Source organism: Phocoena phocoena, chromosome 14 (genome assembly GCF_963924675.1).
Source record: "Phocoena phocoena chromosome 14, mPhoPho1.1, whole genome shotgun sequence".
Taxonomy (NCBI): Eukaryota; Metazoa; Chordata; class Mammalia; order Artiodactyla; family Phocoenidae; genus Phocoena; species Phocoena phocoena.
The window spans coordinates 14,470,566-14,494,892 of record NC_089232.1 but is presented as its reverse complement, the minus strand read 5'-3'; the positions used below and the strand labels follow the sequence as shown (position 1 = coordinate 14,494,892).

At 54.9% G+C, this 24,327-nt stretch overlaps 1 protein-coding gene across 1 annotated transcript; it reads left to right on the top strand.

The window, feature by feature from the left end:
• The first annotated feature begins 15,965 nt into the window (after positions 1-15,965).
• SH2D6 (SH2 domain containing 6) lies at positions 15,966-22,372 on the top strand. The gene is made up of 15 exons (XM_065890790.1): positions 15,966-15,974; positions 16,251-16,276; positions 16,638-16,672; positions 17,048-17,113; positions 17,220-17,339; positions 18,666-18,726; positions 19,391-19,556; positions 19,663-19,723; positions 20,107-20,185; positions 20,335-20,365; positions 20,499-20,538; positions 20,941-20,987; positions 21,233-21,316; positions 21,465-21,623; positions 22,256-22,372. The coding sequence occupies exons 1-15, from the start codon at positions 15,966-15,968 to the stop codon at positions 22,370-22,372; spliced, it is 1,101 nt and encodes a 366-aa protein (XP_065746862.1).
• The last annotated feature ends 1,955 nt before the right edge of the window (positions 22,373-24,327 follow it).

Genomic DNA, 24,327 nt, shown 5'->3' with positions numbered 1-24,327 from the left:
ATTTTTAATTTTTTTTTGGCTGCATTGGGTCTTCGTTGCTGCACACCGGCTTTCTCTAGTTGTGGTGAGCGGTAGCTGTGGCGAGCAGGGGCTACTCTTCCTTGCGGTGCACATGCTTCTCACTGCAGTGGCTTCTCTTGTTGCGGAGTACGGGCTCCAGGCGTGCGGGCTTCAGTAGTTGTGGCGCACGGGCTTAGTTGCTCCGCGGCATGTGGGATCTTCCCAGACCAGGGATCAAACCCATGTCCCCTGCATTGGCAGGCGGATTCTTAACCACTGCACCACCAAGGAAGTCCCACCCTTCTTGTCTTTATTCAGAGGAAAACAGACCAGCCAGTGTCTGCGCCCAGAGGCTAGGCCTTCCGGAAGTGAGCAGGACAGCAAGTGGTCCACACTTCCATTTTTGCTTCTGAATGGAGAGAGCCCTGCACAGCAGGCAAACCCTGGCAAATGTCAGCTGACAAGAGGCATCAGGATTAGGACATGGTCCCTTGATGCAGTGGTAAGAGGACTTTTCCTTTCTTGGGAAGCAGCTTGGAAAATTCCAACCAGCATGACTTTCTCCAAGGCCCACTGATGGGCCCAATTCAAAGCCTGGTTCTACTCCTTTCCACCCGGACAACACTGAGCGACTACACTCCATTCCTGAGTAATGCTTAGAAACCGCCCCACGTGTCCACCCTCCTCTGACCAACTGGTCACCTACAGACTCAGCCTAAATACTCCTCCTCGAAATGTGCAGTAACCCCTGACCTCCTCCTTAGTCCTCCCTGGGTGCTCTGGGCATCAGGCCACTGGGCCATCTGAGTCTTCAGACTCCGTGGGAAAACTTTTCAGCCATACCCTGGGAGCAAAGATGGAATTATATCCATGGGCCACCTAGTCAACCCCTGGCCCGCTTCTGGACAGCTGAGCCCCACCAAGACCCTACTAGGCATAGTGTATGCTATGCTATGCTATGCTAGGCAGAGCATTTCCACTTTCTGCATTTTTAAGGTAAAATTTACAGTGAAAATCACAAATCGTAAGTGTGCGTTTGAATGAGTCTTCACATATGCAAACACCCATACAACCCATATCCCTACCAAGATATAAAACACTTCTACCACCCCAGAAAGTCCCCTCACCACCCCTTTCTCTCATCTGCCGTGTGTGCCTTCCCCATCACACTGTTAGCTCCTCCAGCCCAGGGACCATATCAGGTCATCCTTGTGACCCCAGCACCCAGCAGAGCATTCAGCAGGTAAGAGACACTCCAAAAAAAAAAAAAAATTTTTTTTTTAACTGAATTAACAGAGAGCAAACTCCTCAAATTCTAGCAGTGCCCTAGCCTCTGTCACCTTGGGAAAGTCACTTAAACCTTCTGAACCACAGGTTCCTCACGTGTGAAGCAAGGACAATTACCCCAGCCCTCCTACCTTGAGGGATTGTGGGGAATCCAATGAGATGACCTATGGGAGCCTCTTTGAAAAGAATAAAGGCCTAGACACGAGCAGCCTACCATTATTATTAATAAACTCCTACTTCTAAAACAAACATCTGGCTAAAATAAACCAGGAGAGGAAGGCATCGGAGACTGACTTCCAGGCTTCGGCTACGTGGGCTCTGGCCAAGGTCTGCAGCCGCCCAAGATGGCCAGCTTTCTGGTTCTGTGCCCATAGACCCAGGCTATGGACTGATTTCCGGGGCTAAGAATTTCCTGAAATTGCAAAGGATTCTCCCTAAGCGAGTTCCCAACCTGGCTTCTCTAACTACCCTGCCATATGGCCCTCTCTGAGCCTGCTTCCCATCTGTAAAATGCAGCACTAGACAAGGAGTACCTTCTGGCTCCTCTGACTCCAACCCAGAGGGGCAGATCAGGCTGACCTGTTGCATTTCCTCAGCCTGGGCGGGGCGGGGCAGTGGCGGGATGGCAGGGATCTGTTGCAATACCTGAAAATTCCAATATCACAGCTCCCCCAGGATATTCCTTTGAAGGCACTAACTCAGGATGCTGCGAGTCTTTTTTTTTTTCTTCTTTTTTTTTTTAAATGAATTTATTTTATTTTATTTCATTTATTCTTGGCTCCATTGGGTCTTCGTAGCTGTGCACAGGCTTTCTCTAGTTGTGGCGAGCAGGGGCTGCTCTTTGTTGCAGTGCAAGGGCTTCTCATTGCGGTGGCTTCTCTTGTTGTGGAGCATGGGCTCTAGGTGTGTGGGCTTCAGTAGTCGTGGCTCGCGGGCTCTAGAGCGCAGACTTAGTAGTTGTGGCGCACGGGCTTAGTTGCTCTGCAGCATGTGGGATCTTCCCAGACCACGGCTCGAACCCATGTCCCCTGCATTGGCAGGCCGATTCTTAACCACTGCTCCACCAGGAGAGCCCACTGCTAGGCTTTAAATTTGATCTGCAGTGAATTTTTCTAGATCATTTCAGCTTCTCTGAGGAAGAGCTGGGGGTCTGGATGGCCATATTTTCTGAATAAAGCTCATGATTAGAAAGTTTCTTTTCAATCACTGCTGGGTGCTCAGAGGCGTCCTGGATGGTGACACCCCAGAATTCCTTGGTGACCTGTTGGGAAAATAGGACTGTCCAGTACAGCATGAATGAGCGGGCCAGGAGAAGCTCTGGTGGAGCATTGTGGTGGCAGGGAGGGTACCGGGTGACTGGGGCAGGAGGGACTGGTCCCCAGGGAGGACACGAGAGGACAGGTTTACCCCCTCAAGGCCAGGGTCACATTGGGTCCTCACGCCATTGTAAGTTCATGATAAGAGATAACACTCTTGAGCGTTGGCACTATATGCCAGGCACTGTCCTTCATATGATTTTCTCATTTAATCCTCCCATTTGCCCTCTAAAGTAGACCCTCTTATTATCCTCATTTTACAGATGAGAAAATGGAGGCCAAGTGGGGTCAAAATAACGTGCTCCGGGACTCCCTTAGTAAATGCAGAGCGAGGTGGTAGGACCCCCGGCCTCCCCTCCCAACATTCACTGCACATCACTGCTCTCCCGCCTCCTCTCCCAAGGCCCATCCTGCTCTCGGCGTTGAATGCTAGTGCCAGCTCTGAGTCCTTCACACATAAGGGGCTACCCCTGCTCATCCTCTAGATACTGGGATTTAAAATTTTTAAAAAAAAGTTTTATTTATAAAAATAGTACAGGGCTTCCCTGGTGGCGCAGTGGTTGGGAGTCCGCCTGCCGATGCAGGGGACGTGGGTTCGTGCCCCGGTCCGGGAAGATCCCACATGCCGTGGAGCGGCTGGGCCCGTGGGCCATGGCCGCTGGGCCTGCGCGTCCGGAGCCTGTGCTCCGCAACGGGAGAGGCCACAGCGGTGAGAGGCCCGCGTACCGCAAAAAAAAAAAAAAAAAAAGTAGTACAGAGTACTGATACATGCTACAACCTGAATTTTTAAAATACCATGCTAAGTGAAAGAAGCCAGACACAAAAGACCACATATATGATTTCATTTATGTGAAATGTTCAGAATAGGCAAATCTGTAGAAACAGGATGTAGATTACTGGTTGCCTAGGGTCCGAGGGGATGAGGACTTTAGGGGGTGACTGCTAATCAGTACAGGTTTCTTTTGGGGGTGATGAAGATGTTCTCAAATTCGTTTGTGGTGACAATTGCACAACTGAGAATATATTTAAAAACACTGAATTACACATTCAATAAGGCTGTCAACAAATGAAAGGGCTCTGTAACCTATAAATGGTTAAGTCCTGGCTCCACCCATTTGCACCCCACTTTAAAAAATTGTATAGAGAGGTTCCACGTACCTACGACCCAGCTTCTCCTAATGGGACATCTTACTTAACTACAGTAAGTGTAACTGCTCCTTTAAAGTGTGGCTCCTGAAGGCCCAGCACCTTTTCTCCAGTGCTTCAGAGTTCAGATAACACCTCACCCATGCCCGGGGCTTTACAGTTTACAAAACACCCCCTCCACACACAGCCCCTACCCCCCAACTTGATCCTCAAAGCAAACCCGTGGGCCAGTGTCGCTCCATTTCCTGGTTTTTGTGGTCAGAAGAGTCCTTTTCCCTCCCTGGCCTCCTTCTGTAGGGTCGCTAAATTTGACAAAAATGTTATCTGTCAGCTCTATAGGGTAATCACTTCTAATGTGTCCAGCCAGTCCTGGGCGGGTCTGGTCATCATTTTGAGACACCATTGATCGCAGACTCTTAAGAACTGAAAGGGCCCTGGACTGTCTGTCGCCTAGTCCAGCCTTGCCCAGCAGGCCTGGGCTGGGCCTCCCAGGCCAAGTCCTCACTCTGGCTTTCCCTACCTTCCTACCCGGCCAGAGCGCGCCCATCTTCGTGCCTCAGTTTAGCATCTAGCGTCTTGTCCTCCAGGCGCCGCCGGCATATACATCGCGGGGGCGGCGGACCGGGGGAAGGGCCAGGGGGAGCTCGGCTGGAGTTGCGACACCGCGCCATATCTACTGTCCAGAACCAGGGCACGCGGGAAAAAGCAGGAATAAGGATGGTACCACGCCGGGCCCAGGTGGGACCCCCGACCTGCGGCCCCACCCAGGCCCGAACTACAAATCCCGGCAAGCGTGGGCCGCGGGGCGGGACCTCGGGAGCGGGGGCCTGCGATCCCTGCGCCAAGCCCGGGACCAGTGGGTCCTCGGGGGAGAGAGCAGGAGGACAGAGACGCCACAGCGGGCCTCGAAACACACTCACAGACACACAAACACACAGACACAAACGCGCGCACCGGCCGCGTTGGTCCCTCCCCCACGAACTACAGATCCCAGCAGGCAGTGGGTGCGGGGCGGGGCTTCGGGGGAGGGTGGCGCTCACGACCGGAAGTCAGCGTCTGGCGAGGTGGGCTTACCGGTGCGGGGTGTGGGCTCCCCTGCTGTGGGGAAGAGGGCCCTTCTCTCCCCGCAGCCTGGCTCCCCGCCCCCGCACACACTGCTCCACCGTGGGGTCGCCGGCCCGAGCACTTCTCAGCGATCCAGAGCCCCGCCCTCCCTACCAGGCTGGGACTGCCGGGGAAGGGGATGGCCGGTGGACGCTTGGGCCAGCTGCCTTGGAGGGACGCAGAGTCTGCCTCCTTGACCCTCTCCTCCATCGCCTGGAGCGAACTCCCTTTTCCTGGAGCGAGGAGCAGCCCGGACCTTGAGGCAGGACTAAGCCTGTTGGGGTCTCTGTGTGGCCTGCAGGCCTCCTGGAGAAGCCCAGGGAAGGCCAGGGTCCTTTGAGTTCTGGGGTATAGGTCAGGATGTTCGGTCCACGCTGTGTGACCGCTCTCAGCGCCCTGCGCCCAGGCATCAGCTTTATATGGCAGAGCCAGATAACACTGAGGCGCCGACCGGAAGTAATAACCAGGGCACTCATTCAGTATGCTGGCTCTCAAAGTGCTCACACCTCAGCGTCAAGCGCCAGGACTCTTGTCCTAACTTCCCGGGTCGCGTAAGTATCCACTGAGACACTACAGCAGGGACTTACCCAAGCCCTTCAGTGCCAGTCAGGAGCTCAAGGGTCCAGCCTGTCTGGTGGGATGCGCAGTGCTGAGGCCCCACTTCACCCACCTTCCGGGGCCAGGGCAGTCTCTCTCCTGAAGCCTCTTCTCAGCTGATTTCTGGCTCCCAAGTGAGGATTCAGGTTACACCTGTATCAGGAGCAGTGACACCACAGTGGCCAGCAACACATTGGACTTTCTGTCTCCAACCCCATTTTCAGAGTTTACACTTTCTGATCTGGCCATATACTGCTGTGACCCTGATCATCAAGGTAGATAGGAAAATACTTAGTTTATGACGGTATAGCCACGACCCTGTAATGTCAGTGAGAGTTTATTATTCTGTAGTTGGGTGGAGACCAGCTGCTTCCTAGACATATTCCTAAATTTAATCTTGGAAAAATTAGAAACAACTCTAGAAAGGATATTCAAAGTAGGACGCCCAGATTCCCTTTGGTAACTGGAGTAGGGGTCATATGTACTGGTTAGGTGGTCTCTAAGCATGTCCATTGCTGCCTGGGAAGTTCTCAAAGGCTTGGTTTTCCAAGTATTTCTGTTAAGACTGAAAACAGTGGGGAAGGGTGGTTGGGGGAATAGATTGGGAGATTGGGATTGACATGTACACACTGGTATAGATTGGGAGATTGGGATTGACATGTACACACTGGTATATATAAAATAGATGACCAACAAGGACCTACTGTAGAGCACAGGGAACTCTGCTCTATAGTCTGTAATAATCTAAATAGGAAAAGAATTTGAAACGGAACAGATACATGTATATGTATAACTGAATCACTTTGCTGTACCTGAAATTAATACAACATTGTTAATCAACTATACTCCAATATTAAATTAAAATTTTAAAAAAAGGGCTTCCCTGGTGGCGCAGTGGTTGAGAGTCGGCCTGCCGATGCAGGCGGCACGGGTTCGTGCCCCGGACCGGGAAGATCCCACATGCCGCGGAGCGGCTGGGCCCGTGAGCCATGGCAGCTGAGCCTGCGCGTCCGGAGCCTGTGCTCCGCAACGGGAGAGGCCACAACAGTGAGAGGCCCGCGTACCACAAAAAAAAAATAAATAAATAAATAAAAGTTAAAAAAAAAAAAAAAAATTAAAAAAAAAAGACTGAAAACATTTTTGCCCCTTTCCTGTTTGCCCATTTCTGTTCCTTAAAAGAACCTAATTACAGGAATGAGTTCACTAAGGAATTGAAACTAACTCCTGACTTATGCTCTAACCTGTTGAGTCTTTTCCTAGATAAAAAGAAGAATAAAGAATTAAGCAGTTAAAAAATGACTAGCTCTCTCTCCGCAATTGCCCCCTTAGCAATCCTGCAGGCAGATCACACAGGCAAGATCACACCTGAAGAGTCAGCCAGTCTGCCCTCAGTGGAGAGTGATGCAGAACCCAACCTCCTGCCTCGATGATTCACTGAGATTCTTCCCCCTCATTTTTCCCTTTAAAAACTGTCACGACTGAGCAGAATCTTTGGAGTTGGTCTCTGGACACGAGTCTACTTTCTCCCCAGATTGCCCACTCTTCTGGTTAAAGCACCTTTCCTTTCTACTGACACTTGCCTCTCAAATTTTTGGCTTCTGAATAGGGAGCAGCCAAACCTGGGTTCAGTAACTAGACAACCATCTTTTTGTTAAGTAGCCCCTCTGCCCCTAGAGATGAGAGATAGTTACCATAGAAACTTGGAGACAGCCCTTGCCCCATCAGTGCAGTCTTTATAAGAGCCCATTCTCTCCTGCATTCCAGGACTTAGCACCAGACTCTTGAATCAGTAAGAGCCTGTGTGACTTGCCCAAGGATATGCCAAAGCCATTTAATGCCTATCCCTGCTTCCTGAAGATCCAGCCAGCAGGGTGCAGTTAAAGTAACAGGGCAGTGTTATGAAGTCATGACAGAAAATGTGTCTAAGGGTAAGGTGCCCCAAAAGTTGGGTTCTTTCCCCCTCAGGGCCTTGGGAGCGACTCAGGAACATACATATTCTATACTTGAAAGTACCTGCACCTATACTGGTTACACATCCTGAGGCAACAGCACGATTCCCATTTGGGGAGAGAGAGCCTTAGCGCACAAATGCTTTCAATAAAAGTTTGTTTAAACTGGCATTTAAAAACCATAAACAAATTCATTGTTTTAGTAACACCTTCCACCTATAGTGGAATTATAGTTGAAGTTATCTTTAAGGTTTTGAATACTGTTTGTACATATTTTTCTAATCTTTCATTTGTGTAGAACTTCACAGATTCCTGCTGATTTTTTCTTGCACCGACAACTGGATGAAGCCCTTGGTGGTGGTCCTGCAGGCCACACCCTTTCCTCTGGCAGCCAGTCTAGGGGGTGAGGGACAGGCCACCACGCTTCTTCTCACCACCAGGGGCCGCCCTTTGCGGTGGAACAACCGCTCAGGTCCGTAGAGCAGCCGGGACGACGGGGTGGGAGGCACTGAGGACTTTGGTCTTGTGTACATAATTAGATGGCTCTGGCCCAAGGCCCAGCATCCATCTCCACTCTGGTCTCAGCTTTTCCGTTGGTAAAGGTGGGGAGGGTGATCTCAGGGCTCTCCACACCTATCAAGGAAGGATGTGCAGATGAAGACACATCCGTGAGTGGCAGCGCCAGGTCTCTCCTAGGGGGAGGGTAGAAGGCAGGCCAGTTGTCCATACTCTTTCTGCTCATCAGTCCTGAGAGAAGGGAACAAGGAAGCAACGGCAACAGGAGATGCCTGGCTCTCCGGATATGAGCTGAAGAAGGAAGAAGGCTAAGCAGGGCCATACTACATCTGGCCAAGGCGGGGGCGGGGGTGGGGTGGGGTGGAGTGCAGGGAGAGTGGGGGGGGAAGAATAGATGCCCCCCACTCCACTCATTAAGTTAAATAGAGGAAAGGATCCAGTAGAGTGAGGGCAGGGTCAAAGGTACCCAGAGAAGAGTCCTTGGTAACCATTTGCATTTAGAGAAGCAGATAAACAGGGAAAGGGCCTCAGGACACCGTGCTCAGCCTAGGCACGGGGGTTAGGAGCAAGCCATGGGCCTTTCAGAGGAGAGAGACGGAGGCTGTTTGGCGAGAGGTGGGGTCTTTGAGCAGGCGGTAAAGAATGAGTGCAGCTACAGCAAATATTTTTTGAGAGCCTGTTCTGTGCCAAGCTGTGGGCCGGGCACTTGGGATTTGGCAGTGAACTGGACAGACACAGTTGCTACCCACTGAGAGCTCTTACAGCTGAGTGGGAGTCCACAGTCTAGCCCTGATATGTACCCATAGATTTAATTACGGTGGGAGCCCAGAGAGTGTGTCGGGGACAGACTGCTGTGGTCTGGGACCCCTGCTGAGGGTGACTTCAGCTGTGGCCTGAAGGAAGAGGAAGGCAAGGGGCGGGAGTGTTCCTGCAGAAGAAAGGCAAGTGCACAGCCCCCAGGTAAGGAGACTGTTTGAGACTAGAAAGAGATGAACAGAGCCAGGTACTATTATAAGTGTTCGCAGCCATCCTGCCCCCATCTTACCCAGGCTTCCTGCTACCGGGACATCTGTTGGGTTCTCCCAAGGGCAGAATCTCAGCAGTGGGCTAATGCATCAAGTTTAAAGACACCTAAAGGAGCTCTGGTGATCTGCAAGATAAGGAGTTGAGGTGGAGGGAGAGGGCTGGGGTCTGGGGGGCACAAGGTGCTTGCACCATCTGTGAAGATTGCCAGTTGCAGAGTCCACGAGAGTGGACTTTGTGGGGGTTGGTTAAAATTCTTAAAGTATAACATACTATAAGAAAGTCCTTTGTTCTTTCTTTTCTTCTCTCTCTTTTTTTTTTTTTTTAACTGTGTTTTGCTATACTTTTCTCTTTTTTTTGGCTGTACCACGTGGCTTGTAGGATTTTAGTTCCCCGACCAGGGATTGAACCCAGGCCCTCAGCAGAGAGAGTGCAGAGTCCTAACTACTGGACCACCAGGGAATTTCCATGTTTTGCTATACTTAAGAGTGCTTTCTCTCTGTCATATTCTGTAAGGACAATAAATATCTAAATTCCTTCCACCTGAAATTTCCTTAAGTCAACAGAGTGCAGAATGGGCCAACTGGGCCTAGTCATGGTGGAACCACAGAGAGAAGGTGAGTGTGAGTGAGTCTGTGGGGAGAAAATGGAAGGGCTGGGGCTGGAGAGGTAGGTAGGGCTGATCTTACCAGGCAACAAGAAGCCTTTGTCTCCATTCAAGGAGCCATGGTGGGGAGGGCCACGCAAGGATTCCAGGCAGAGCTACATCATGAACGAACCTGTTGTGAGCAAGTTCCCGAACAGGGACGGGCAGGGTGTGTGGGACAGAGACGGAGCACCCCAGCAGGGGCAGAGGGGACCAGGGCAGTGCCGGCTTGTGCACTTTACCCTAGAGGCCAGGGAAAACCAGCCTCAGCCCCGACCCTAACCCTTGGCGAATCTATAGAAATCTCGTGCACTGCCCCCCAGAAAAACACAAACCACACACCAAGTTTTGTATCTACTTTCAGAGAGATGGAAGGAGAGTCTGTCACAAACCTCTGAAGCTGCAGCCATCCATGATCGTGCACCAGTGGGGGGACAGGGGCCAGAGACCCCTCTTAGGAGGCTGGTCTGTGTGTCGTCCGTGCTTCAGCCCTCTGTCGTGTGTCACAGCTGCCACCAGAGTAGGCTGAGTCAGCAGGCCTGGGAGGGCAGCGGCGGGGGGGAGGAGAAGGGACCTCTGCCAGCTTGTGCTAGAGCAGCCCCAACATTGCCCTCCGCTTCTCAGCACTGGAGGACCCCTTCTCTCCCTCCTCTCGACCACCTTCCTTCAAGATGGTCCCCGACGTTAAATTTAACCCAATCACAGACAGTTCAGTTGGCCTCAGGCCCCTCCCTAGGAGCTTCTTGGGCCTCTAACTTGACTACTTGCTCAGGTCAAAATAGCCTGAGGACTCACTCATTCTCCCTCACCCCTCACAGGACCTGCTCTCCCCTCCCCATCCTCTGAGGCCCTAACTCATGGTCAGAAAGTTCTCCTTCCCTCTTTCTACCCCACCCCTGCCACTTGCCCCGATGGATTCCCATTCTCCCCGGAGAAGAATCCTTGTCTTAACAGCATGCTTCTTTTTTTATTTCCCCACTTTCCCCCCTACTTCCCTGGCTTAGGGGACCTGGCTGTCCTGTGGTGGCCCCAGCCCCACACCCCGGAACTCCCCTTGGCCCTGACCCCCACTCCCAGGGCCCTACCTTCTCCTAGGCTGTCCTTCTCTTGGTGCTTCCTCGTGGTTGAAATCCAGGTCATCCCTCCTTCTTTCTCTTCTTTCCTTCTTTTTATCTTTTAATCTGTACTGACTGATATTTTTAAATTATAAAATTAATTAATGCTTGTCATATAAAAGGCCCAAGAGTATAGAAATGTAAAGCTATGATACTCATTGCTACCTGGTCCCACTTTCCCATGAGACACCTGTACCTCGCCTCACAGTTTGGGCTTCTTGGTATCCATGTGGTGATCCCACTGATGCTGTGTCCCTAAGTTAGATTTCTTCACTGAAAGTAAGAGAAACCAACCTTAGCTAGTTTAGGCTGGAAAATAATTTATTAAAAATATTCTGTAGCTCACCACATCTCCAGGAGAACCAGAGAACCAGCCAGGAACAATGTCTCAAAGGCCACAGCCAAGCTGGCCTAGTGGAGGCACCTCTGGGCCAACACTATTGATCCTGGCCCTGGGTGGTACCCCTTGGGATCTCAGCCTCCCTGGCCTCTGGAAACAGGATATAGCTGTCACCTCCTCCCTAGGGTGGATGACTCTTTTTTTTTTTTTAATAAGAGACAGAGTCTCTTCATCTTTTTTTTTAGATAAATGTATTTATTTTATTTTATTTATTTAATTTTTGGCTGCTTTGGGTCTACGTTGCTACGCACGGGCTTTCTCTAGTTGCGGCGAGCAGGGGCCACTCTTTGTTACGGTGCGTGGGCTTCGCATTGCGGTGGCTTCCCTTGTTGCGGAGCACGGGCTCTAGGCGCGTGGGCTTCAGTAGTTGTGGCATGCAGGCTCAGTAGTTGTGGCACACGGGCTTATTTGCTCTGCGGCGTGTGGGATCTTCCCGGACCAGGGATCGAACCCTGTCCCCTGCATTGGTAGGCGGATTCTTAACCACTGTGCCACGAGGGAAGTCCCGGGTGGATGCCTCTTGATGCCTGCTTTGGATACAAAGCCCAGCATGGGGGCATCTGACTGGCAGAATGCCTGCACCCCAGCCATAAGAGAGGCTGGGAAGGCCTCATCTGGCTTCTGTGAATGGAGGCAAGGATTCATACGGTGGAAGTGGCCCCAAACACAGGAAGTGATCCACAGCCAGTGGGAATGGCAGACCTTCAGCCTCTAGGGGTCCAGCCACCACACCTCAGCTTCCCCTGCTCTGCAGCCTGCACTCTCTCACCTCTGAGACCTCTGGCCACAGCCTGCTTACCTGTCCTCCATCAGGTCCTCAGAAATCACCCCCTCCTGTTCACAATGCTTCCCACGTCGCTCACACCGGGGACCCCCGCCAGCCTTGGCCACCTTCCCTGTCTGCTGGCAACAACTCCATGGACGGTGGCACCACCTACTCAGGAAGAGCTGATATTTACCGCACATGTGCTGTGTGTCTCATGTGTTTCATCTCATTCAACAGAAGCGCCTCCACCACAAGGAGTGCCTTGTTCCCACCCCCACTTACACAGGGGGAGACAGCAGCACAGAGAGATTGAATGTCTCCTGGGGCCTCTCCGTCACTCGGAGGGTCCCCCGGAGGGTAGGGTCTGTGTCCTGTTTCTTCTCTGCTGGCCACCCCCATGTTCCCCATGAGCTAAGGGCTGAGTGTGATTCTAAAGATGTCCTAGGAGTCACATCTTCTCAGAACGTTTCCCTTAGAGCAGCGTTTCTCAAACTTGACTGATCATAAGCTTGATCTAGGATGCTTGTTTAAAGTAATACAGATTCCCACTTCCCTCCTGGAACATCCCATTCTTAAGCTCTCAGGGAGGGTCTGGGAGCCTAAGACTTTTAAAGCCCTCCAGCTGATTCTTGTGATCATGCAAGTGGAGGAACACTGCTCTAGAGAGCTGTTTGTTTTCTTAGGGTGGGTTTAGACTATGTTGGGCCTGAAAACGATGGCCTGTTCTTACTGGAGATCAGCAGCTGAGATCTGGAAAATGTGGAGAATCACTGTGTGCTACGGAAGGACCATAAAACTGGCACTCAGGTGCTGCCAGACAATGGGGCAATGGAACCTTTGAAATGTGAGTTTCCAGTAATTCCATTTCTAGGAATTCATCCCGAGGGAATAGCTATGATTGTACAGAAAACAGTCCTGTGCCAAAGATGGAGAAAGAGGTTGTCCAAATCTGCCTGTGCCATCAGCAGGAAGCACGGTGCTACAGGGCTGGCTGCGGTGACACAAAGCTGTGAGGCAGCCTCCTTCCATCCTCTTCTCTCTCATCTGCCCAGGCCAGTGCCCCCACCCAGAAGGCATGGATTCCACCCTCTGCCTGGGGCTCTTTCCCTCACCCAGGCCCTGGCATTTGCCTATGCAAAGCCCTGAACAGAAGGAGGAGGTGGCTGTGGCAAGGGCAGTCTGGACTGGGAAACCCACTCAGTTTGGACTTTGCAGCGGGCTGGTGTCTAGAGCATCTTGCTGACTTTGACAGCAGGTCCCCTCGGTGAGGGAAGTTGCCCCCTGCCTTATGGCCCAAATGTGGAACAAAGGTCAGCTGGGGAGTGGAGGTCGGGAGGAGATGCTTGTCCCTGACTCCAAGCCTGGATTCTTTGTTTTTCTTTGCACAGTTTTTCCCATGACACCAAATGGGCCCCCCTTAAGCCACCCCCAATGACTTTTCATAGCTTCTTCTTTTTTTTAAAAAATAAATTTATTTATTTATTTTTGGCTGTTTTGGGTCTTCGTTGCTGTGCGCGGTCTTTCTCTAGTTGCTGTGAGTGGGGGCTACTCTTCGTTGCGGTGCGCAGGCTTCTCATTGCAGTGGCTTCTCTTGTTGCGGACCATGGGCTCTAGGCGCGCGGGCTTCAGTAGTTGTGACACGCGGGCTCAGTAGCTGTGGCGCACGGGCTTAGTTGCTCCGTGGCATGTGGGATCTTCCCGGACCAGGGCTCGAACCTGTGTTCCCTGCATTGGCAGGTGGATTCTTAACCACTTTGCCACCAGAGAAGTCCCCATAGCTTCTTTTTTATTGAAATATAGTTGATTTACAATATTGTGTTAGTTTCAGGTGTACAGCAAAGTGATTTGGCCATATATATGTGTGTGCATGTATGTATATATAGTTTTTAGGGGATTCTTTTCCATTATAGTTTATTACAAGATATTGAATATAGTTCCTTGTGCTATACAGTAAATCCTTGTTGTTTCTCTTATATATGGTAGTGTGTATATGTTAATCCCATACTCCCAATTTATCCCTCTCCCCTCTTTCCCTTTTGGTAATCATAAGTTTGTTTTCTATGTCTGTGACTCTGTTTCTGTTTTGTAAATAAGTTCATTTGTACTCTCACTGTTGTGGCCTCTCCCGTTAGCGGAGCACAGGCTCCGGACGCGCAGGCTCAGTGGCCATGGCTCACGGGCCCAGCTGCTCCACAGCATGTGGGATCTTCCTGGACCGGGGCACGAACCCACGTCCCCTGCATTGGCAGGCAGATTCCCAACCACTGCGCCACCAGGGAAGCCCCATTTATACTATTTTTAAGTTTTATTTAAAGATTTTTTTCTGTTTCTGTTTTTGGCCATGCCACGATTGAACCCAGGCCACAGCAATGAAAGCCCGGAATCCTAACCACTAGGCCACCAGGGAACTCCCAATTTGTACTATTTTTTAGATTCCACATATAAGTGACATTATATGATATTTGTCTTTCTCTGGCTGACTTACTTCACTTAGTATGATAATCTCTAGGTCCATCCTCGTTGCTGTAAATGGCATTCTTTTTTTTTTTTTATGGCTGAGTTCATAGCTTCTTAAGTGTCCGTTTGCCTGCAGGTCTCAGGAATCGTGTGGCCTTTGAAGACTGTGGCCAGCTCCAACCCTGGACCCTCTCCCCAGTTCCCCCAGCCCCATGGCCTCCAAAGATGCAGGTTCATGGCCTTCATTCTTCCTCTGTGCCAACAGCCAGGACATCACCAAAATGATAACCACAGGAAAGTTACAGTGTCCTAGAAGGATCTTATATTCACGATCCTCTTCTGTGTTCCCTCATTCCCTGGTCTAAACAGAGTCAGACACCAGGCCCTGCCCTTTCTTTTTGCCTCAACACTTCTCAGAAGTCAGAGTTCCAAAATTCACTCGGGTAACAGAGCACCGGGAAGTTCTGGGCTCCCTAAGGAAACCAGTGATTACTGATGTTTCTAATTCCATCACAGGAAAGGAGGGTCAGGACCCAATCCTAGATGAGATACAGGAATCCCAGTGGTTAGTGCACAGGCTGTGGGTTGTGCAAACCTTGGCTTGAATTCCACCTCCAACACTTACTAATTGTATGACCTTGGGAAAGTCACTCCGTTTCTCAGAGTCTCACTGCTCTGGACTGAATTGTGTCTCCCTCCAAATTCATATGTTGAAGCCCTAGCCCCCAGTGTGACTATATTTGGAGATGGGGCCTTTAAGAAGGTAATTAAGGTTAAATGAAGTCATAAGGGTGGGGCCCTGATTCAATAGGACTGGTGACCTTATTAGAAGAGATCAGAAATCTCTCTCTCTCCAGAATTCTCTCTCTCCCTGCATGCACAGAAGAAAGGCCATATGAGGACATGGCAAGAAGCTGACCATCTGCAAGCCAGCAAGAGAGCTCTCGCCAGAAACCAGCCCTGACAGCACCTTGATTTTGGACTTCTAGCCTCCAGAGCAGTGAGAAAATAAATTTCTGTTGTTTAAGCCACCCAGCCTGTGGTACTCTGTGATGGCAGCCCGAGCTGACTAATACGTTCATTCTCATCTGCAAAGCAGGGATAAAATTAGGACCTGCATCACGAAGCTATTGTGAGAATCCAGTGAGGAAATTCATGTGTAATGCCCGCCTGTTTAACTTTCCTACAGCACCTTCGGCACCCGGAACAGTGCCTGGTGTATAGTGGATGTTCGATAACTACCTACTGAATGAATAACTACATCCACCAAGAAAGGAAGCTGTCGAACTCAATATAAGTGTGTATTTCTGAGCTTTTCACTAACCTCCATCTTGATCATTGATCATCACTCACCAGCAAATGACAGCAGGCACAAAGGATTTAAGAAAAGTGTCTGCAGGGATGGTCTCCTGTTTTTAATTGGATCTGCCATTAATACCCTGTCTTCCGTGAACTGGGAAAGGGCTTGGTCTGGCTCTTCCTGAGTCTGAATCTCTGGGAGGAGGCGACATTGACCAGGAAGCTTTTGTTCCTTGCGGGCCTGGGCATTGAGGAGGAAGCTCTTCCTCCGTTGGGGCAGGGGGCAGGAGATGCAGCTGTGGGATGCAGTGGTGGGGGAGCTAGGGCTGGGCCCTGGGACTGGCATGGACGAAGTTGGTCTGGGGCTGGAGGCCACAGCAGGCCCACCTTCCTGGTGCTTGCACGATGCAAATGATGGGAACAATAGGGCCCCTGTCCCCAGGCCGTTTGTGGCAGAACCTGGACCCTGGGGAGGCATAGCTCCTTTACCTTGGCCATGGTGAGACTTGGCTCTGGGGGCAGCCCCAGGTGCACAGACCTGCCCACCCCTGGGGCCCAGGACTCCGGGCAGGGAGAGACATCCCACCTGAACTGACCACCCCCTTATTCTCCTCCCTGACTCTTTCCAGGACAAGCTCAGCAGGAGCAAGGCCAGGTGAGTCCTTGGGCTCCTCTCTTTGCTCTGCCCTCCTCTCGTTTCCACCTCGCTGTCCCTTTCCTGGGCACAGGCATCCTTAGAGCGGTGCTGGTTCTGCCTGGGCCCTCCATGCCCAGTGAGACTATTCATGCACCTCCACCCCCTAGGAACACTAGGGCTCCCCCACTGCCAGCTTCCCACAGGCACTAGCTCTGCCCCCAGACTCTTCCTCCTGTTGCCCTGGTCCCAGGCTGCCGTCACACAACTCCAGGGGACGCCATTCATACCGTCATGGATGTGAATGTCCCAGGGTTGTGCATGTTCTGGCTGACACAAACACAGGGCCCCTTGGGCAGAGCTGACTGGACTCTGATTGCAGGTTGGGGCCACACCTTCCACCCCCAAGATGTGCAGGTAAGTGACCAACCCCCAGATGTGTAGGAGCCCCTGCGAGTCGAGTCTCCCCTGAGGACTCTGGATACCTCCTGCCCATTATAGTCCGGTGCTGCTAAGTCACTGGGGCCTAGCTCTTCCACCTGTCTCGGTCAGAATTAGGGATGCATGGGGTAGGGGACTGGCATAGGTGGAACAGGCTGTGAGACCCCCTTATCTCCAAAACGCCTCACTGGTCTTGCTGCAGTGTTGGAAAGGCCCACCATGAATGGTTCCTTTGAGGCCACTGTAAGAGTGCAGATGGGTTATTATATTTTGGAGAGAGAGTAAGTCATTGTGCTAGAGAGGGACTGGGCCACGAGGAGATGAGGACAGTCTCACCAGCCTCCCATCCAGACTCCCCTGCTTGGAGAAAAGATGACCCCTGCCCATCTCCTCTGTCTGCCCCAGGGACCTGGAGACGCAGGGTAGGTTCAGCTGCGGAGCCGGGGTGGGGGTGGGGGGAGGCAGCGGCCACCACGGCTCCTGCATCTCTTCCGTCCTCCCTGTGCTCAGCATCCCTTCCCAGAAGCCCAGGAGGAGGAGGAAGAAGAGGAGGATAAATATGAGCTGTCCCCCTGTGAGGCTCTGCTCCGCCACCCAGCCCCCGCCTGCCTTCCTGGCACTCAGGAGGACTCTTTGTACTTGGGTGAGGGCTGGGAAGCTGAGGCAGGGAGGTCGGGTGGTCAAGGACGGGAGGGTCCCCACAAGGGAAGAGGGCCCAGGCCTTGCCTCGTCTCCCTCTGTCTGGCCTGGGGCAGCGAGGGGAGGCCTCAGCTGGCAGTCACTGAGGCCTCTTGGCTGGGCAGAGAAAGAGGGATGGAGGAAGGGAGGGAGGGAGGGAGGGAGGGGAGAAGGGAAGGAGGATGAGTGGGAAGGGGAGAGGAGCCTGGAGGGGCCGTGTAACCAAGGCAACAGTGGGAAAGCAGGAGGCCTGACAGGGTCCCTGGGACCTGGCGTTCCCCCTCTGAGATCCTAGCACAGCTCGGAGCAAGGGTAGGGATGCCAGGAGAGCCCCGGCAGCTGCTGGCATCCCACCCCGACAGCTTCCAGGCTCGGCCAGGTGGGGGCAGGGAAGCTGGCCGCCTCCAGTTGCCATGGAGACGGGGCTGTCGGGAAGCCAGAGAGCACAGAGGGGAGTGAGGGAGGGAGGAGGGAACAGAGGCTGGGTGGGGGGCAGGAAGAAATTTGGAACCTACGTGGGAGGAGCCCACCGGGTCACAATGCTCAGGGGTCTTTTCCAGATCACTCTGGCCCCGGGCCCTCCCGTGTCACCACCACCACCGCCACCGCAGCCCCAGCCCGAGATGATGAACAGCCTCCCCACCTGCCCCACCCCAGGCTACCATTTCCCAGTGAGTAAATCTAAGAGGCATCTCATTTGCAAGATTCCCCCACGTCTGCATTCAAGAGGCCCCTGAAAAATTAGCTGCGTCAGAAGCCAGAGCCCCGTTAACAGTCGCTCCTCCCACCTGCCTGGCCTGGTCCTTGCACCCTCCCCATCAGCATCACCAAAGACTCACCCTTCTCGCCTGAGCCGGGAGAGGGGAGCGGGGGTGGGGTGGGGGTGAGGGGGGGGTTGAAGCTCCGCTGCCCCTCCCGGACCCTAAAGCCTGTACAGCCCTCCCTGCCTACAGAGGGAAGAAATCCCTCACTCAGCTGCCAGTGGCGGCCAGCTCTCACCCCCGCCAGGATCCCGTTTGTGGGCTTTGAGAGCTACCACTTTCATCATATATTTTATTGGAATAAAAGGTAAAACTGGGAGACATTCACACCAAAGAAAGAGCCACAGAATAGAGGCAAAGAGGAGAGTCGCCTCTGCACATAAACGCTTGTGTTGTAGTGTTTTTCAAGCTGCACAGATATACGTAGTCCCTTCGCCTCCCACCCCGGCCAGCCTTGCCCTCCCACCCCGCAGCTCCCCTGCATAGCCCCCCACCCGATTTTCCCTCACGCCACCGCGTTGTGCCTACAGCCCAAGGCAGCGTGGAGCCCGCCGGAGGCCACGAAGCAGAGCTGGCCCTTTGGGAGGCGAGGTAATGGGGATGTCCTCTCTCCTTCCGAGGCCCACCTACTCCCCACCCCGAGAAGGGGAATCCTGACCTCCATGAGGTCGGGGCCGGGGGAAAGTTGAGCTGGCCTTACATTGATCTCATGCTTTGTCCGGTCGCTGCATCCGCCACAGCTGTTCCTCATTTTTACCTGCCAATCCCGCCCCCCCCCCCACCTCGAGGCAGGCAGTTGGGGAGGAGACTGAGGCCCCGAGACACGTAATGCTTTGCCTGAGGTCACGGAGTCCCTGACTCCGGGGCCCCTTCTGCACCTGCTGAGGTCTCTGGGTCAGGCGGGGGGCACCCCGGGGGTGTGAAGTAAGGCGATCGGGGGGTGAGGATGGCTTTCTCCTGGGACTTCACAGCTGGCTCTGAGGATCCCCTCAGAGAAGTTCCAAGGATACACCACCCTTCCAGCCTAAGTTTCACTGAATTTCTTTCTCCCTGCTGCTGCTGGCTGGTGGGCCTCTCCTTTTCCTCCCAGAGCTGGGTGCACCAGACCGGGCGGTGAGTGGCCCCTCACTCTAGGATTCTGGCTAGGAAGTTGGTGGTGGTGGTGGTGGTGGTGATGGGTGAGCTGGGAGGGCCAGGAAATATCCCTAAATCCAGGGAAAAGGCCCGGAGCCGAGCCTCTCCCCCTCTGCCACAGGCCCTGGCGGGGCGTCCGCCAGTGTCCTTCTGGGGAGGGCGTCGCCCAGAGCTCCCCTTTGGTGCTCACTCTCTCTGAGCACAGGACGGGGGAGGTGCTCATGGGCTCCCCCTTCCGGGCAAAGGAGCATTTTCAATCATTCCAGGTCCACCTTGTGGGCGGCGCGGTGGGGGTGGGGGCTGAGGTGCCAGTAGCTCCCCCAAGGGATGGCTTCGTCCTCCTTCCCACTCACTGGTCAAACCCTGGGTCCCATACGCCCCTTCCTACCCTAGGTGCCGGGCCCAGCAAAGAAGCCCGAGGAGGACATTTACCGAGATGGTGAGCCCAGTCCAGGTGAACCCTCCCTCCCTCCGCCCGCCCCGCCCCATCCTGCCCTGAGGCCCTCTGCTGCCCACCGGCAGCGCGATGCAGTCTCCTGGCTCCATCTCCTGCCCTTGTCCTCTCTCAGCACCCCTACCGTCACACATCTGCCTTCAGACACCCACATGGACGCCTCTGGTCCGGGCTGCCCCACACAGTGCCTGCCAAGGAGGGGACCCCCTTAGAGCAAGGGCTTGGGCGGGGGAGGCTTCCCAGCTGTTGCAGCCAGGACAGCGCTCTGCCTGGTTGGAAGGGCTCCCCAAAAGTCAGGCTGCGGAGAAGCTGTCCCCTGCCCCGCCCCGGTCACCCGGATTTCCCCGCTTGGCGCTCAGCTCGGCCTGCCCTCTCTGTTTTAGTCCCGGCCTTGCCTCAGACTCTGAGCTCCCAAGTCCTGAGGCCCCCAGTCCCTCTACCAAGGACATCAGTGGGGCCCAGGTGAGTGCCACAGGTGTGTGCTGGGGGCCTGAAGGGCCTACCCAGGCTTCCCAGCCCTGACCCTGGGATCTCCAGGATCGGGTCACTGGACTTTTTCTTTTGAAGGAGGTAAAGCCCCTGAGCTCTGTTCCCCAATTCGCTCCCCACAGGCCCACCACAGCCCCCCAGGAAGCTCAGAATGTAAGAGGCTGGGGGTTTGGGCTGGTGGTGGGCTGAGCTGGGATGCAGAGAGGGAGGCTCAGGGTAGGACTTCCGGCCCAAAGGAGCAGGCCTGCAGGGCCAAGCTCTTCTGACCCAGCATCCTGTGTGCCAGGGAGCGTCGAATGCCACCTCTAAAGGTGAGTACCGCCATTGTCAGCATGAACCCAAGCCCTCCGGCAGGGCCTCCCCTGCGGGCCTCAGACTGCCTCCCAGCCCCCTGCACCCCGCTTCACTGAGGGGGTCCCTGCAGCTCTGACTCCAGCGGAGAGGTCTCAGAGGACCCCCTGGGCATTCTCCAGGATCTGCACCAAATCAGGAAGCTCCCAACCTGTACCTTAAAATCACTCACTTGGAGGTCACGCGTAGCCTAGCCGGTGGATCCTACCAGAGCCCTGGGGCGGGGGAGTGAAGCACTGGGTGTCCCGCTTTGGGCTTCAGGCCTTTGCACGCCCTCTGTGACCTCCCCAACCTTCCCAGCTGGGCCCCAAGCCTCCTTGGCCTAATCCCCTCTCAGCCCCAGGGCTATAATCTGCTTCTTCCGGCAAGAAGGATAGCCTCTCTTTGCTCTGTAGCTGCCACCCAGAATGCCTCAGCTGCTGAGGTGAGGAAGGGCTGGGAGAGGGCTGGTGGGGGAGGCCCGTGGGAGCAGAGCCCGAGTCCCTACCCAGAAGCCCTCTCGGGTGGGTGTCCACCACTGAACACGTGTGTGCAGCTCCAGGCGCGGACACATCTTTGTTCTGCTCGAGTGGCTGTGAGCACGAATAACTGCAACCTGGGGGTTCTCTGCTTCCCACCCCCGATCCGGTGCCCTGGCACATCGCTGAGCCGCTGTGTGTGTATGTACAGGAAGGCGATCTGCTGGGCCAGCCTTGGTACTCAGGGAACTGTGACCGCCATGCTGTTGAGAGTGCCCTGCTCCGACGCCAAAAGGTGGGGCACCTCAGGCCCCCTGCGCCTTCTTGGGAAACCGTTTCTGCCCAGGGACTGAGGCTGGCTGAGCCGGCAGAAGCAGCCAGGCACGGGTCGGAGTCAGGGCTATAGCTGGAAGGTGAGGTTGACGATGGGCTCTCCTCCTCAGGACGGGGCCTACACCGTGCGCCCCAGCTCAGGCCCTCGTGGTTCTCAGCCCTTCACCCTGGCAGTGCTTCTCCACGGCCGGGTCTTCAACATTCCCATCCGCCGGCTGGATGGCGGGCGCCACTACACCCTGGGCCAGGAAGGCAGGAACCACGAGGAGGTGGGTACTGGAAGAGGTAGGGGCTGAAGGGCAAGACACAGCAGAGCAGCCCCTGGGCCCAGCCGGGAACACTGCCCTGGGGAAGGCCCCCCATTTTTGCCTTTTTCTGGAGTGGGTGGAAATCTCAGTGGCCAGCACCCAGAACTCCTTCCCAGAAGCCAGCACTTTGAGAAGAGGCCCAGTCTGCTCTGGGGGAGACACCCCCTCGTGAAGAGCCCGGTCTGCATGGGGCCCAGGTGGGGGCATTTGTATGAACCCAGCTGGGAGGAGGGCAGGGCCCAGGTAGTCCAGATTCGTGTCTGTACCAAGGACTCAACTTTGCACCCAGCACTTGCTAGGCTGCAAACTAGAGACAGTCACCACTCAGCTCCCCACACGGAAGGACCCGGGCAGAGGCCTCAATGTTATTTCATCTGGCCTGGGAAATAGGAGTCCGGCCAACAACATGCGCACGGGCGCCATCACAGGAAAGGCCTGGAATTGGGCAAGCAAAATGCAGTGGGGCTTCATGGGGCAAACAGGAAGGAAAATATTTAGAAAAATGTCAACAAGCTCCCTCGCCAGAGCCCCCCAGCTCCCTCAGGAAGTTTCTCCCTGCATGAGGCTCACTGATGCCCTGCTTGCCCGTCCAGCTCTTCTCCTCCGTGGCCGCCATGGTCCAGCACTACCTGCAGCGCCCCCTACCGCTCGTGGACAGACACAGCGGCAGCCGGCAGCTCACCTGCCTGCTCTTCCCCACCAAGCCCTGACGCCACAGCGCACGTGCACCCCGGCCTCCGGTTCCATAGTTTGTTCCTCGGGCTGTCTCCCTCTCCTCTCCCAGGTCTCCACCCCGCCAGCTCCCGCTCCTCCATCCCGTGCCCCAGTCCCTGCAGGCCTCCCTGAGAGGCATTGGGAAGGGTCGTCCAGAGACAGAAAGGGTCCCTAAGATCCCACCCCATGCTCACCCAGAGCCTGGCACTGCCACTCCCTGCTGCACCTCCAAGACTGGGAATCAGGGGACAGGCATGGCCTCCCAAGCTGCTCTGAATGAAGGCCTCCTCTGGGAAGCTGAGCCTCAGGGGGATAGATAGTAAGGGCACTGCTTCTACACAAAGGGAATCCTCTCACATTCTGGAGGAGGCTTAACACGGGGCTGGCATCTGGAAGGAACTTGGTCGCCCTGAACATAGTTTGCTTTCAATAAATATCTGTTGAATGAATTCTTGAATTCCGTTGAGTGAAGCAGAGACGGCCTCCATGAGGCGCCAAGGTTTGCAAGTGCCCCAGGGCACAGCCTGGGCCCGGGAGCGCCGGAGCAGTGGTGGCCAGGCCAGGACAGAGGAGCCAGCCCCAGTTCTGCCCCTGACTGGGGCCTTGGCCCTTAGATGGTCTGTGGTGGCCGCCCCGGGTGGCTCAGTTTTGTTTCCTTCTGTTTGTGGGAATCGGGGTGGGGGAGGAGAGAGGCTTGGTGTTGCACGGCCACCCCATGAAACGACAAGAATGGAGTTCGGTACTTGACCACCACCCATTTACCGCACAGCGATCCATCGGGGAGAGAGGCGCCTGATTTTGCGCCCTTGGTGTTGTCTGGAGTAGGGGAGACGGGCGGACCCCCGTTGATATCTGGGTATTGAACGCGCCAGGCCGCTATGGAAGGCTCCACGCGGAGTTGAGAGGAGACGAGAGGCCATCGGAGCACAGCTGCGCGACCGGCGCGGCCGGGGAGGGAGGCTCCAGGGCTGGGGGCTCAGAGATAGGCCGCTGGCCCGCGGGCGGGCGGGGCGGGCGGGGCAGGCGGGAGAGCGGAGGAGGGCGGCCCCGCGCGGGCTGGGCCGAGGGGCGGGGGCGTCCCCGGGCCCTGGCGCGGCGCCCGGAACACCCCGTGCCGGAAGCGCATGTGACCGTGACTCCGCAGAAGTCGCGAAACAAAGGGCGGCTCAGCGGCTGCCGGCGCTCGGGCTGGCACGGAGGGTTCGGACTCCTGCCCCTGGCCGGGGTCCCGGCTCTGCCCCGACAGACCCTGCGCGCCCAGGCCGGGCGGGGAGGCTCCCGATCCCCCCGAGGCCCTGGGCGCCGGGGTGGGAGCAAGGGAGCCCCGGGGAGGTGGTGAGGGAGGGTGGCCCCGCGGGCAAGCGGTGAAATGCAAACACGAGGCTGGGTGGACGCTATGGGGTCCAGGCTGGGCTGAGAGCGTTGATGGTTGCCTTCACCACTGCCGGCTCTGGCAAATTACCCTCTCCCGACCTTAATTCCTGTAACAGAGGTGAAGATAATTGTCCCTCCCAGTTATCCTATGGTTGGGGAGCTTGAGTGAAGCGGTCCATGTGGAAGGGGAGGACAGTGCAGGGCCTAACGGGCTGCACTCTGGTCCTTCTTTCCCAAATGAACATGTGAATTCCAGTCAGCAAACTGCCACTTTCAGTGTTCACACAGCAGGGCACCAGGAGGAAGAGCGGGGTGGGCAGCTGGCACAGGGCAGGGTGAGGGTGGGCACTGCTGTGCACCGTATGTGGGGATGGGGCCCCAAGAAGCCTCCCTCTGCTCGGTTAGCCAGCCCTGGCTCCCTCTAGGCGGTGGATGGGAGTGGCCACTCTACACTTTCCCCGGGCTGACTCAGGTAGGAACTCAGGGCTGGAGAATGTGGGGGGCCACCTTGGGGGGGGGGCTCAGGGTACATATGGAATTGATTAGAACCCTGCAGTTCTCCCCGCAACCCAGTACT